Below are 15,643 nucleotides of genomic sequence, written 5' to 3' on the forward strand. Positions count from 1 at the left end.
TCTGAGTCCCTCTGAACCTGAGTTGAATGGTTGAATGTGTTTTTGAAATTAAGCAGCTTGTATGCAGTGCGAGTACTTCTTGAGTTTTGCACATCTAAGCCCAGCCTGCCATTTTGGAGAGCACTTTAGTGGTAAAATGATTCGAAACAGGCTTTCTCCCTCCCTGTGTGTAGGCCACCAGCCAGACAGATCTAGAAAACTGGGTCACCGCCGTACACTCTGCTTGTGCATCCCTTTTTGCAAAGAAGCATGGGAAAGAGGACACACTGCGGCTGCTGAAGAACCAGACCAAAAACCTGCTTCAGAAGATAGACATGGACAGCAAGATGAAGAAGATGGCAGAGCTGCAGCTGTCCGTGGTGAGCGACCCAAAGAACAGGAAAGCCATAGAGAACCAGGTACTGTTTGTCTGCACCTGAGTTTTCTTCCATTGCTCACGTCACTTGTGCAGTGACTGAACGCATGCTGTCATCTTGGTGGTATTTCTTGGCTCACATCTTGGTGGTATTTCTTACACCCTGGGGGAAGTAGTTTCTGTGGTTTTTCATTTTAGGTACCTAATGTTTGCCATTTTGTGACATGGGTGATATGATATGCTTTATGACCTTTGGCGGCTCTATGTATGTACTGAAATATTTTGTGACCCAAACTTAATTCCTAATTTGAATAGTGCCTTCTGGCCTTGATGATTCACTCATATATTGTCATTTTCTGAACAAAATCCATACAATAAAACCACTAGAAGATTAGACAGGTAAGATTCTAATACAGTAGCTTTGGAAAACGTGGTTTGGTGTAACAGCTGTTTCTGTGTCTATGGATTGCAAAAAAACAGTAATTTTTCTGATTATAACAGAGAAGCAGGTAACGAAATGCTTTCTTTTCTCTGCTGCGGTTCCATATTCATGTAATAAATGGCTGCTTCCTATGGCATTTGCATTTTAGAGAAGGGAAAACAGTTTGAAAATTTTTATTTCCCTTTGCTCAGACAAACTAAACACTTAGACAAGTGTTAGTGGAATTTCGAGCATCCCTATCTTAAGTCAGGTTTCCTAGGAGACAGACTTTGATAGAGATTTAGATGTAGAAAGTTTTACTGGGAATGCTCTCAGGGACAACGCCAGCCTGGAGTGAGGGAGCAGGATCTGGGAGGGACAAGTTGCATTGTGATGCAGCTTGTCCCACAGCGAGCTGTGGAGCTGGGAGGGCCATTCAGAGTTCTGCATGGAGGCAGGGTGGCCGGCCTTCGTCCCCTCAGGCCAGCAGGGCAAGGCAGCTCCCTTCAATAGAGGTGAGTTACCACGAGGGGATCTGTGTGTGGGCTGGGAAAAGGAAAGCAATGCCTCTGTCTTGAAGGGGGAATCCGGGTGATTCACTATAGAATCCACTACAGCCCCCTCCAAAACCAGCTGTCAAATGACCTGGGAACTTGAATGAGGAATGGGATGAAGATAGATAGTGAGCAGGTTCTTGCATTTTTCTTCCTTTAGTTACTTGTTAAGTTATTACAGAGAAACCAGTTTCTTTAGGAAAAAAAATTTCATGGTAACACAACAATTTAGACATAGTGTAACTTATTAGAAAGGAATTTTACATATGGTGTTTTATTTAAATTGCAAATTAAATCATACCTCTGTTTATGTCTGAATGTTTAACCTTGTTTGGAAGTTTTTTCATCTGTGTATATATATGAAGAATTCAGCATGAGGCTGGGCACGGTGGCTGACGCCTATAATCCCGGCACTTTGGGAGGTCGAGGTGGGCAGATCACCTGAGGTCAGGAGTTTGAGACCAGCCTGGCCAATGTGGTGAAACCCCATCTCTATTAAAAATACAAAAATTATCTGGGCATGGTGGTGGGCGCCTGTAATTCCAGCTACTCTGGAAGCTGAGGCAGGAGAATTGCTTGAACCTGGGAGGCAGAGGTTGCAGTGAACCAAGATTGTGTACTGCACTCTAGCCTGGGGGACAGAGTGAGACTGTCTAAAAAAAAAAAGAATTCAGCATGAGTAGGAAAAAATTTCTGTCTAAAAATAGGAAACTGATTAAAGGCATGCATTCAATGATACACTGAGAATTTGGAATAATGTATCAATTGGCAACAGCAAAATAACCAAATAATTCTGACCTCTGCCCCTCATTAATCTTCTGACTCTATCTACCTTTGCTTCTCCTTTTCTCATATCTCATGTTGCCCTTCTCCCATCTCAGCTCTTTCCCTCTTGCTTATTTTCCCATCTGCAAATACTGGTGTACCTAATAGATGCACCTGGCTTAAAGAAATAAAAATAATTGTAAAATATGGACCCCGTTTCTAAGAAATTATAATTTATTTAGAGAGCAAGCCTTATGAACATGAAACTAAAGGACATTCTAAAATGATCGAAGTTAGGTGACAGCTGGTATAGTCATCAAATATTATGGGAGATCAGAGGGTTGAGGTTGTACTGTGATCTTGAGGAAAAGAAGACTTCCTGGAAGAATATGGTGTTAAAAAGTTGTTAAGAGGCGTGAAGGATTTCCAGGCTGGAAGGGTGTTGGGCGAGCATGGAGAGACAATTGGAAGTGACTGAGTGGTGGCTTGGGGCTCTGGAGCACACTGGAGTCAAAGGTTTGGGAAGTGACAAGAGTTGGCAGTTAGGCTGGACAGGCAATGCAGCTTTTTCAGTCTGTGTCTTAGTCTGGAACAAAATACTGTAAACCGGGTAGCTTATAAACAAGAGCAATTTATTTCTCAGAGTTCTGAAGGCTGAGAAGTCCAAGATCAAGATGCCGGCAGATTCAGTGTCTGGTGAGGCCCTGCTTTCTGGTTTCTAGAAGCATCTTACTGTATTCTAGCATGACATGAGGGGCAAGGGATCTTTCCGGGCCGCGTTTTATAAGGCCATCCATCCTATTCACGAGGGCTCACCATTATGACTGTCGTGCGCAGTGGATTAAGCAGTGAAGGATGAAAGACACCGTAACTTAATGCTTGAATCACAGTTTGTTGGCACGCAAACAGTTCTTAACAAATATTGGTATTTTATCCCCATTCACGCTACACACAACTCTTGTTTTTCACCCTGTTAGGAACAAGTCGGGGATCTTACATGAATAGGCACAGGACTGGTCACAGAAGTCCTCAGGCATCTGGGAATAGCTTCCTCTGGTATCAAGGCTGGAATGTTGAGGCTGAAGCATTCAGTCAAGGAGATGGCAAGCCTGACTCCGGGTCCCTTTCTGAGTGGCAGCATCTCATCCTCACGAGTCTGTGTCTCAGCAAAGCAGGTCGAGCTGCCTGAGGGCTTCTCTTTTTATAGTCCCTGTTTGGGGATCCACCTGTGTCTGGTTATCTTGAAGGTTGGTGCGCCCTAGCATGTGATGTCGTCCCAAATTGGAATATCCCAATGCAGTTGGTCTAAACAGATTTGGGCATTCTGGGCATTCTGGCAGACATCTGCACTTACAAACTAACTGTGATAACATATTCACACTACACCCATAAATTGCACTCCAAACAATGACCTAATCATTGCCCCTTTTAAAAAGGCCCCACTTCCTAATACCATCACCTAAATCATTAAGATTTCAGCATACATATTTCAGAGGGACACATTCAGCCCATACTGGTCTTGTATGCAAGGCTCAGATGGTAAGGTTTATTTTATACTCTGCTTTCAAGTGGGGGGATACAGGTTTTTAAGCTGAGGACAAAGCATGATGACTGTAGTGTCTTTGGAAGATTAATCAGGCAGCAGCTTGGAGGACAGAGTGGGGCAAAAGGTGTCAGGCGGTGGAGTGGCACTGTGCTGGGTGTGTAGATACAAGGGCCTGGTCCCAAGTGACACAAGTTCAACGGTTTACATGGAAAATGTATAACAGGGTGCATAATTTTCTGTAATTCTATAGAATCTTTTTTTTTCTTTTTTTTTTTTGAGACAGAGTTTTGCTCTTGATGCCCAGGCTGGATTGCAATGGTGTGATCTTGGCTCATCTTAACCTCCACCTCCCAGGTTCAAGCGATTCCCATGCCTCAGCCTCCTGAGTAGCTGGGATTACAGGCGCCCGCCACCACGCCTGGCTAATTTTGTATTTTTAATAGAAACGGGGTTTCACCATGTTGGTCAGGCTGGTCTCGAACTCCTGACCTTAGGTGATCCGCTTGCCTCAGCCTCCCAAAGTGCTGGGATTACAGGTGTAAGCCACCACGCCTAATCTCAATTTTTTAGAATCTTAAAGACAGTAACTTACACCCCTGAGCGGAACTGTTGCTCAACCAGGATATGCCATTTAAACTCCAAAGTACAAGATAGTTTTAACGAGGAAGCCAAAACTGCCAAGAAGAATGCAGGAGGTGGAAGGCTTTGGGATCTGACGAGAACACAGCTGCTGACATTGCTGAGGGAGAGCTGCCCCCACGAGCCCAGCTTGCCTCCTCTCAGGCCCTGCCTGCCCCTCTTAAGGGGCCTCACCCTGCTCACAGCCAGGGGGCGTTCAGCTCCCGAGGCAGTGCAGCCGTACCTCCCTGCTCTCTGTCTGTGTGGAATGTAGGTTGGGAGTCCATGTGGAGGTGATGGACAGATCAAAGAGCCTGAAGGAGACACGGTTATCCCAGAGTTTTCTTTGTAGCATGTCTCCTCCATGGTGCTGATTTTCCAGGATCCGGCAGCCACAGCCTGTCTATCCTGAGATGAGACTTGTGGATCCGAGCGTCTCAGAGTGTTCAGAGCACCCCAGTCAAAAATCTCATCCTGACCATAATCGTAGTCCTGTCGAAGGGATGCCCAGCTTGGAGTTTTCAGGTCTTTGGGTAGGGTCAGATGTTTAGGGCTAGGGAGAGAAAAGGGACATTTGGCAACACTGAGAGGCTCCTGGCCTGTTGTGTGTGTGTGGTGGTGGCGGGTGGGGGTTTCTCTGTGGCCACAAGGAGTCTAAGCAGACATTTTTTAAAAAATTTAAATTTGCATTAAATGTAATTGTATTCCCTTGTCCATAGTTTGTAAATGTTTAATTGATGACATCATAGTTGGTGCTATTCTCTGATTAAGAGGGGAGGTTACTTGAACATAAACCCTTACATAAATCCAGGGGTCTGGATGGTCAGGTGGCCTGAAGAGAAACTGTTTTAAAGAATGAGGGTAATTATCACTTGTGGTCCGTTATCCATTCTTTGACAGAATCATCACTTTAGTTATTTTAAGTGCACCTTTCTAATGCTACTAATTTTTCATTTTTGGTTCTCCCCTCCCCATAGCCCAGGCCCTAACCCCTTCCTGTGTCCTCCCCACACTCCCTTCTCCCCTACACCCTTTTCCCAACCCCTGCTGTACATGCACTCCCTTTCTCCTGTTATTCTTGTGAGTTTCTGGTAACAGACAATTGGGATTGATTTTAGAAATTCTTGTCCAGGTGCGGTGACTCACACCTGTAATCCCAGTACTTTGGGAGGCTGAGGCTGGAGGTTCATTTGAGGCCAGGAGCTCAAGATTAGGCGGGGCAACACAGCAAGACCCTATTTCTGAAAAAGAAAAAAAAAAAGAAATTCTACCTGAAAGTATTCTCCTCACCGTATTGCACTCTTTGAGGTTATGATTTAGTCACATGTTCCTGAAGGGCTTTGTAGTGTGTAGCCTGAGTTATGTTTGCTGTGCCCGCTGTCCTTGCATCCTTTGTCAGCAGGTTGTAAAGGAGCTGTTTACTCTTTTTTTTTTTTTTGACAGAGTCTTGCTCTGTCACCCAGGCTGGAGGGTAGTGGCGCAATCTCACCTCACTGCAACCTCCACCTGCTGGATTCAAGCAATTCTCCTGCCTCAACCTCCCGAGTAGCTGGGATTACAGGCACCCACCACTACGCCCAGCTAATTTTTGTATTTTTAGTAGAGATGGGGTTTCACCATGTTGACCAGGCTGTTCTCAAACTCCTGACCTCAGGTGATCTGCCTGCCTCGACCTCCCAAAGTGGTGGGATTACAGGCGTGAAACCACCGTACCCGGCCAAGAGCTGTTTACTTTTTACCTTCAGGCACAAAGACTGGGAAACATTAAGCAGGAACACGTACTTGCTTAAAATTGCTTTTATGAGATATTTGACAAAAAAATGTAATGTGAAGCCACAAAGGCAAAGGTATTTGCAGATCAAGACCAATCAGGACAGGGTCTCCAAAATATTCCCTAAGCATTTAGCTTTCTCTAAACTTCCTTTTAAAAATATCTGTAAAAGAGCAGTGCTTTATCCACTTAGCATTTTAAAACCTCAATAAATATACATTTATTTATGTGGCTTCCTCCCCAGCGGTTTTCCCTGAAAACCTCAGATGTAGTCATTTCTAGCCTAAAAATAGAATGTGCAATGTAGGTGACATCATGCAACAGAAATTCTCTGGAACAGGTTTTCTTCGAAGTACGTGGGTGGAGAAGATCCTTTTTGAAATAAAAAAGGCACTATCACAGTTGTAACGTACCGGCTGAGCTACATACGGTCAGTGGTCACATGCTCTGGCCGTGTCCTGGGCCTCTTGGGTGTTTCTGGGGCAGGATGATGCAGCTTTCATTTGAGCATGTCCAATGTGGACCAGATCACGCCGCCATCCACATGCCAGATCGCCTTTGAAGTTCCCAGGGAGGAAGAGTTGTAAATTAAGTCCAGTTAGTACTTTATTTGCCTTTCTGCTTATTATTTCAAACAAGTAAACAAGGACAAAACCTCACCACCCTTAGGCAGTCTTGGCATTCTCCCAGATGGCATCCTCCATCCTGCCTCATTATGTGCAATTTCCAGGGGAGACAGGCCTGCTTCTGTGGTTAATTAGGCTGGGGAGGGAGGAGGTGGTTGGACTACCAGGGGGTGCTGTGGGGAAGGAGGAAGCACTTGCTGGTAGGGTTGAGACTGCTCTGGGTTTTATGAAACGTGGGCTTCAGTTTAAATATTTACTTAAATACAGTTTTAAAATCATAAAGAGGATGGATTGCGTTTGGACAATTGGAAACTGGTGAAGCGAACAATGAGAACAAGGCTTTGAGGAAAATACGAGGATACTATGGTGTATTTCTGGATGTGTACAGGGGGAAGCAGTTTGAGGAACAAACCACTGGAGTGTAGCATATTTGTGAGGGGATTTGAGGGAGATAAAGCCAGATTGTGGAGGTGGTGGGTGAAGATGTGAACTTTATTCAATAGGCAATAGGGAGATGGTGAAAGTGTTATTTTTTATTTTTTATTTTTTAAGGCAGGCAATAGGGAGATGGTGAAAGTGTTATTTTTTATTTTTTAAGGCAGAGTCTTGCTGTGTTGCCCAGGCTGGAGTGCAGTGGCATGGTCTTGGCTCACTGCAACCTCTGCCTCCTGGGTTCAAGTGATTCTCGTCCCTCAGCTTCCCAGGCAGCTGCGATTACAGGCATGTGCCACTACGTCCTGGTAATTTTTGTATTTTAGTAGAGATGGGGTTGGCCATGCTGGTCTCAAACTCCTGACCTCAACTGATCCGCCTGCCTCAGCCTCCCAAAGTGCTGGGATTACAGGTGTGAGCCAATGCGCCCAGCTGGAAGTGTTTTTATTTTCTATTTTTTTTGAAACGGAGTCTTTCTCTGTCGCCCAGGTTGGAATGCAGTGGTGTGATCTCGGCTCACTGTAGCCTCTGCCTCCAGGGTTCCAGCGATTCTCCTGCCTTAGCCTCCTGGGTAGCTGGGATTACAGGCGTACGCCACCACGCCCGGCAAATTTTTGTATTTTTTGTAGAGACGGGGTTTTGCCATGTTGGCCAGGCTGGTCTCGAACTCCTGACTTCAGGCAATCTGCCCGCCTTGGCCTCCCAAAGTGTTGGGATTACAGACATGAGCCACCGCTCCCAGCCTGGAAATGTTTTTGTTAGGAGAATAAGAAGGTTTGGTTTAGTTCGATGAGCGTTTGTTCGGTGCATACTCTGGGTCAGGCAAATGTGCACAGACTGGAGACTCAAAGAAGTCACTGTCTCTGCCCTCAGTGACAGTGGCACTGCTAGAGAGAGTGCTAGAGCCCTCAGTGACAGTGGCACCTGCTAGAGAGAGGTGACAGACAGTTGAGCTCTCAGTCTAGCAGATGACAGACAGTTGAGCATACAATTTCAACATAACACAGTGATTCAGTGCACGTGGCATTCCAGTGCCGTGGAAGACAGAAATGGGAAATATAGCCTCATGTGCAGTCATGGAAGACCCTGGAGGAGGGATGCCAAGTTGCTTCTTGAAAAATGAGGAGTTTACCAGGAGAATAGAGAGGGGTCTTCCAGGCCAAGGCACAGTGGGAGCAAATGCGGTGTGGTTTTAGGTAGGTGGTGAGAGGTAGACAGGGGAAGTAGGACTGTCTGTCACTCTCTCCTCCCGGTACCACTGCAGAAGCCTCCAGTTTCGCCCTTTGTCCGATGCATCTTCCATACAACAGCCAGACTGGGTTGCATCGGAAAAGCACATCTGGGTCAGGCGCAGTGGCTCATGCCTGTAATCCCAGCATTTTGGGAGGCCGAGGTGGGCGGATCACTTGAGGTCAGGAGTTCAAGACTAGCCTTGCCAATGTGGTGAAACCTCATCTCTACTAAAAATACAAAAAGAATTAGCCAGGTGTCGTGGCGCACACCTGTAATCCCAGCTACTCGGGAGGCTGAGGCAGGAGAATCGCTTGAACCCAGGAAGCAGAGGTTTCCATGAGCTGAGATCACACCATTGCACTCCAGCCTGGGCAACAGAGTGATGTGTCTCAAAATAAATAAATAAATAAATAAATAAATAAATAAATAAAATAAAAAGCACATGTGATCCTGTGATTGCCAGATAAAGTCCCTGATAACCTCTCCCCACCTTGACCTTTATCTGCAACTCCCTGAGCCCACCCTTCTGCTCCTTTCTTTGGGTTTTTCCTCAGGCAGAGAGGACTCCTGTGCTGTGCACAAATGTGCCCTGCTCCCCTCCGCCCTCTTCATCTGGCTCACCCCTTCTCTACTGTCATGAAGGGTTTAGGGGTTGCTTCCTCCAAGGCGCTGTCCTTGATCGCCCTCTCGCCCGCTCCATCAGGGAGCCCCACTCTCCTCCCACAGTTCTCCATGTCTGTGCCACTGCTGTCATCTGTGGCTTTGTCATGATTTCTTCATGTGTAAGGTTGCTCCTGCTATAAAATACGTGCTCCTGGAGGAACCGTGTCTGTTTCTTTATCTCTGAACCCTCGATGCCTTGCTTGAGTTAGTGAATGTGTGGAAGCACCTCTGTCTCGTCTGTCCAGGGATGCTGTCCTCTGTACTACAGGAAACAGAGTTCTTCTCTGAGTCAGCCACCACCCCACTTCCCAGTGTTCTAGGCCTTCCTGCTTCACCCCCGTCTAACAGAACGCCTCCTTTTGCCCTTCCTTGTTCTCATGCTCCCCTTCTTTGTTTTATCAGAGCCTCTGCCTTAGGCCACTATCATATGTGATTTCACAATAATTCTGCAAGGTAAAGATGTAGATATAGCACCCGTTTGTTGGATGAGTAAATAGACCCTTAGGAGAAGTATATTTCTTTTCTTTTTCTTTCTTTTTTTTTTTTAGAATTAAAAATTTTTTTAAAAAATAGAGACGAGGTCTCGCTATGTTGCCCAGGTTGGTCTTGAACTCCTGGGTGCAAGCGATCCTCCCGTCTCGGCCTCTCAAAGTGCTGGGATTATAGGAGTGAGCCACTGCACCCAGACGAGAAGTACATTTTCTGTATAAGTACCGTGCACTAACCGATTGTGCCACTGGAGCACCAAGAAGTACATTTGCTAATGTCACACAGCTGGTAAGTGGTAGAGCTGGGATTTGGACACAAATCTTTGCTCCTAATTCATAGGCGCTACTGCTCCGTAAGACTTGGGTAAATCAGATGGTGCTTTGCTTGCTAACTAAACCAGGTGATGAATTGTTTTGTGTGGAATAGAATCCTTGATTTACTTGTTTTTATAACTTGGATTTTTCAGGTCGATTTGATGGGAATTACATTGATTATAAAACTGAGTGAATTTTTGGGTATGGGAATTATATCTCAAAGGAAAACAGAACAAAACCGAATCTCTCTACTTTAGCTGGTTGTTCTAAATACTGTTAAACTTGAGTGTCATCTCTGTCACTAGCTGGTTCTTCTGTGAAGATAGGTTTTAGTATTTGGAAAGCATGGAATGGGAGTTTTTCAGCTTCTTACACCAAGAAAGAAACATGAATTATCTTATAGGACAAACCTTGTAATAGGCAAATGACTACTGTGATTAAATGACTAAATGGCGAAAATATTTTTCTAGGACTGCTGGGTGTGGCAGGAATGTACTTGTCATCTTTTAAAAAAAATCATTATTCATTTGTTATTTTTAGCATTAGGGTTCATCCCTCTCCCTCCCGCTTTACTACAGGAGACCATAACCTTTCTGAGTTCATTAAATCAGTAAAGCTGTGTTAGCAATAAAGAGGAAAATTTTGCATTGAATTTGTGCCAGTGTTTAAAAATGGGAGTGTTCCCCTGTAATTTTGTTATTAGTAACTTCCTTTCACAATGAAAGATAATGAAAACCTTCTCAGAGTGAGTTTTTTTCAGTCTTGTCTTTTTTATGTTTTGAGCATGGGCATTAAAAGAAACAAAAGCTCAATCTATATAGAAGTTATGTTTTTTACTTTTTTTTTTTTTTGACAGGGTCTCACTCTGTTGCCCAGGCTGGAGTGTGCAGTGGCCCTGTCTCGGCTCACTGCAGCCTCAACCTCCTGGGCTCAAGCTGTCCTCCCACCTCTGCCTCCCACATAGGTGGGGCTACAGGTGTGCACCAACCACACCTGGCTGAGTTTTGTGTTTTTTTATAGAGATGGGGTTTCACCACATTGACCAGGCTGCAAGTGTTTTTTTTTTTCTTTTTATATCATATCTTGATGTTTATCTTTAAATAATAAGGAAACATCTAGAAACTTATCAGTATTTAAAGAATTTAGGAAAAGGGGGTGGGATGTCTTGGATTAAAAGGAACTGATTTTAGGCATTTTAGTTTTTGATGTTAGAAAAAAATATCTCCAGAAACACCTTGATAAATGTGGTCAGGTAATACATTACTATTTTGGTGATTATTATTATTGTCACTGAACTGTACTGAATCTCTAAACTAACATACACAATAGCTAAAATATTGTCTTTTTTTCCTTTACCCTTTAAAATATGTATCTTTGTCTTTCTTTTATGTTACCTTCTGAAGAATTGTTATAAAATGTTTTTCTTTCAAGTTAACATTTCTTTAAATTTGGGCTGGCTTTGAATGTCAAGGCTGGTAGGATATTGAAATGTAAAGTGTTCAATATGAATAGGGCCACTGAGTGAGAGTGTGTAGAATAGGGTATATGGGCAGAAATAAAGTGGACAGGTAAAAATGTAAATGAAAGTTGCTAAGGTCACTATTAGGATAGTGCACAGGTATCTTCCTATGAGTCAGAAGACCTGGGAATCAGGGGCCCTGTTATAGCTACTTGAGAGTGTCCCTGTCCCCTACATGTTGTTCACATCAGAATCGGCTGTGGGTCTGCTAGTCTGGTAGGGTGAGCTTTTTACATGACTGGTCAAATTGCTTCTCTTCTGGACTTAAGTCTCAACTGCTGAGAAATGAAGGTATGGTAATACCAAGTCCTTTGCAATTTCACTGTGAATGTTAACAGCCTTTCTAAATACTATAAGGTCTGTTGTGAGCCTTTGGGTCCAGCACTTGTACCTCTTCTTCCCTCTAAGGAACCCGAGCATCTGAATCGGGGGCCTCACCATACTTTTACTTGAATACTCTTTCAAGTTCCTCTCTACAACTTTGCTGAGTCTGTGGAAAGAAGAGTCAAATATTTCATATTGATTCTTATTTAACCACAAATCTTCATTTAAGCTCTGGAACTGATTCTTTCTATAAAGAACCATGACCTTAAAAATAAGATGACTATGATCTTTCAATATGGAATAGATATGTGAGTAAAGATGGCTTACTCTGCCACAGAGATCTATAGGGATGAAGGCTGTGTAAGTCAGGGGTCTCCAGAGAAACAGAAACAGTAGGATGTGTGTATACCTGAAGAGGTGTGTGTGTATGTGTTTGTGTAGGGAGAGAATGAGAGAAATTTATTATAAGAAATAGGCTCATGCAGTTATGGAGAAGAGCAAGTCCCAAGATCTGCAGGGTAAGTCAGTAAGGGCTGGAGACCTGGGAGAGCCAATGGTATAGTTCCAGTCTGAGTCTAAGGCATGAGAATGAAGACAGCTGACGGTGTAGTTCTAGGCTGAAGACTGGCAGGCTCAAGATTGAGGAAGAGCCCATGTTTTGTTCAAGTCCAAAGCCAAGGGGGAAAAAAAGCCAGTGTCCCAGTTTGAAGGCTGTCAGGCAGGAAGAGTTCTCTCTTACTTGAGGGGGTGTCAGCCTTTTTGTCCTCTTCAGGTGGTCAACAGATTGGATGAGGCCCACCCACATTAGGGAAGGCAATCCGCATTACTCAGTCTACCCATTTAAATGTTAATATCTCCCAAAACATCCTTGGAGACACACCCAGAATAATGTTTGACTAAATACCTGGTCACCCCGTGGCCCAATCAAGTTGGTACGTAATATTAACCATTACACGGGTGGATCGCTTTGAACTCAGGAGTTTGAGACCAGCCTGGGCAACATAGTGAAACCCTGTCTCTACAAAAAAAAATGCAAAAATTAGCCAAGCATGGTGGCATGCACTTGTGGTCTTGAGAGGCTGAGTTGGGAGGATCACTTGAGCACAGGAAGCAGAGGTTGCAGTGAGCCAACAATGTACCACTGCATCCCCAGCTGGGGTATCAGAATGAGACCATGTCTCAAAACAAAAACAAAAACAAACAAACAAACAAAAAATCACTCCAGTCAGGATAAGGTTAAGAAGGATAAGGAACATTGTTGAAATAGAGAAGTCATAAGGTTACTTTTCCTTTGCATTTTCTACTAAATTAAATTTTAAATGAACTTTACAGTGTACAGTTTATTGAGATACTGGTTGTCTTGAAACTTAATAAGATATAATCAAAACAACAAATGTCTTGATTTTTATAAGGTCTCCTTTGGGCTATTGGGGTGTTCCAGCCCTGTTGACTTTCCAACAAACCTAAGCATCTGGGTCCATGTTCTTCCTCTGAATTCACCTGTATTTTGTCTCAACATTTTTGTGGAGAGGTCTATGAGTGCTGAAGATTATTAAAGTGTTTCTGACAAAACTTTACGATTCCCTGTGTATCATTTGGGACGAAACTGTCTTTACCTCTCAGTGCTGCTTTGATGTGTAGTCACATAAGTACATTAAATAGTGCTGTTAAAAATACTTTTAAAACTACAGGACTCTGCAAATACAAGAGATTGTCTTCTTCCCCATCTATGATGATTGGCATAGACCTGGATTTTATTTTATTTTGTCTTTTTTTTTTCTGAGATGGAGTCTCACTCTGTTGCCCAGGCTGGAGTGCAGTGGTGCGATCTCAGCTCACTGCAGCCTCCGTCTCCTGGGTTCAAGCGATTCTCCTGCCTCAGCTTCCCGAGTAGCTGGGATTACAGATGTGTGCCACCACACCTGGCTAATTTTTTTTTTTTTTTGTATTTTTAGTAGAGATGGGGGTTTCACCATGTTGGTCAGGCTGGTCTTGAACTCCTGACCTCAAATGATCTGCCCGCCTTGGCCTCCTGAAGTGCTGGGATTACAGACGTGAGCCACTGCTCCTGGCCTTTTTTGTCTTTTTAATCCACCATGGATTGCATGGGCATCTTTACCTTCTGGTATCCAGTGACTCATTCATTTTCTTTTTCTTTCCTTTCTTTTCTTTTTGGAGACAGTCTCTCTCTGTCACTGAGGCTGGACTGCAATGGCGTGATCTCAATTCACTGCGGCCTCCACCTCTTGGTCTCAAGAAGATCCTGCCACCTCAGCCTCTCAAGTAGCTGGGACTACAGGCATGCATCACCATGCCTGGCTAATTTCTGTATTTTTTGTAGAGACAGGATTTTGCCATGTTGCCCAGGCTGGTCGCAAACTCCTGGACTCAAGCAGTCTGCCCACCTCAGCCTCTCCAAGTGCTGAGATTACAGGCGTGAGCCACCGTGCGTGGCCAACTCATTCATTTTCTTTCCTCTTATATCTTCACCCTCCATACAACCTTCAGAAAATATCTGATAAACTGTTTTACAGTGAGGCATAAATGAGTGTGATAAACTTTAATGCATTATCCAATCTAGAAATATCTACATATTATTAGAAGACAAAGGAATCCATCTATAATTGTGGACTTTCAGGAATCATCTGGAGAGAAGATGTTTGGGAAACAGAACTGAGATTATAGTTTTTACTGAACCTTAAGTAAGGTGTCAGTTTGTGCCCGTCCATCACTCTGGAATCTGGAATTCTCTAATATGGCAGGACCAGGAAGAGACTTGCAGTTTCAATTTGAACTGTCTTGTTAGCACAGAACAGGAGTCATCAGTAAGGCCACGCACCAGAATCCCAGAAGGTGCTCATGAATTGTAACCTTTCCTAGGCCTCAGACCTAATGGATAAAATCTTCAGGCGTAGGACCTGGGCATCTGCATTTTAAAAAATCAACAGGTCATTCTGTCCCTTCAAGGCTGATACCAGTAGGCCACCACGTTGCTAATAGGGGTATACAGGATCTTGAGTGAGGTTAAATTCTTTATGGATGTTGACATTGTTTCAATGCACCTTGGAACGTCACTGTTTTGCTGACAAATGATGATGATTAAGAAATTCTTTGTTTAGATCTTGTGACTGTTTTTCTTTTATGCAGAAAAGTTGTGCAGTGACCAACCTAAGAAATAGATACAGAGAACTTGGAGAAGGTCTGGGGAATGCCCAGAATTTGTAATACTTTTCTGTGGGGAGAGACTGGAGGGGGCAGTGTCCAGTGTTGGAAATCCTTCAAAGTATTATTTATCCAGAATGAAGGATTCACCTAGAAAGCTTGGTGTGAAAGGCTAGGATCCGTCTGGGTGCTCAGCAACATGGCAGAACTAGAGATGCAACTGGTGCACCTGAAATAACCTAACTCTTCACACTGCATCCTTGATTACAAGCGTTCACTTACAGACCTTCTCTTGAGTGTTGAGATTGCGCTCAACAGCTTTTGAATCACAGCTTTCTGTTCTTCTCGTTCTTCTGCTGAGTCCCTGTGTTGGCAAGTCATAAGAGCCTCTTTTCACCTATTATTAATAACTTATCTTTGCATGAAGGTAATACTTGTAGGTAATGCATTTTGATATCTTTGGGAGAAAGGAGAGTGGCTCCCAGAGTTTGGCTGCATTTGTTTACCAACTCATGACTTAAGTTTTGAAGAAGTTCATAGTAACTTCTGTGGTGTAAACAGCTGCATATACTTTAGTTTTATTTAGATGTACAGATGGCAGTTATTCTCCAAGATACTTACTTAGGAGTATTCTTAGTAAAATTCTATTTGTCCTTATCCCTGAAGTCCATTTGCTTCTTATTGTTTTGAGTCATTTACTCAGAATGAACAGAAACATAAAGTCACTGCTTTTATTTATCTGGCATCTGTTTGTGTGCAGTTCAGTTAATCCAGTTTAGGATCAGGGACTGTAAATGTGAAGGGAAATGAAGCAAAGTGAAAAAGCTGACTTGCAAATTGCATCCTGTTTT

At 43.7% G+C, this 15,643-nt stretch overlaps 1 protein-coding gene across 6 annotated transcripts in view; it reads left to right on the forward strand.

The window, feature by feature from the left end:
• TIAM2 (TIAM Rac1 associated GEF 2) overlaps window positions 1-15,643 on the forward strand; it is a 268,214-nt gene that overhangs the window by 158,806 nt on the left and 93,765 nt on the right. For all 6 annotated transcript variants that reach the window (XM_055391088.2, XM_055391086.2, XM_063707972.1 and 3 more), the window contains one exon: window positions 174-398. In XM_055391088.2, coding sequence (XP_055247063.1) covers window positions 174-398 — 225 coding nt within the window. The remainder of the gene's footprint in view (window positions 1-173; window positions 399-15,643) is intronic.

This window comes from Gorilla gorilla, chromosome 5 (genome assembly GCF_029281585.2).
Source record: "Gorilla gorilla gorilla isolate KB3781 chromosome 5, NHGRI_mGorGor1-v2.1_pri, whole genome shotgun sequence".
NCBI classification, from domain to species: domain Eukaryota; kingdom Metazoa; phylum Chordata; class Mammalia; order Primates; family Hominidae; genus Gorilla; species Gorilla gorilla.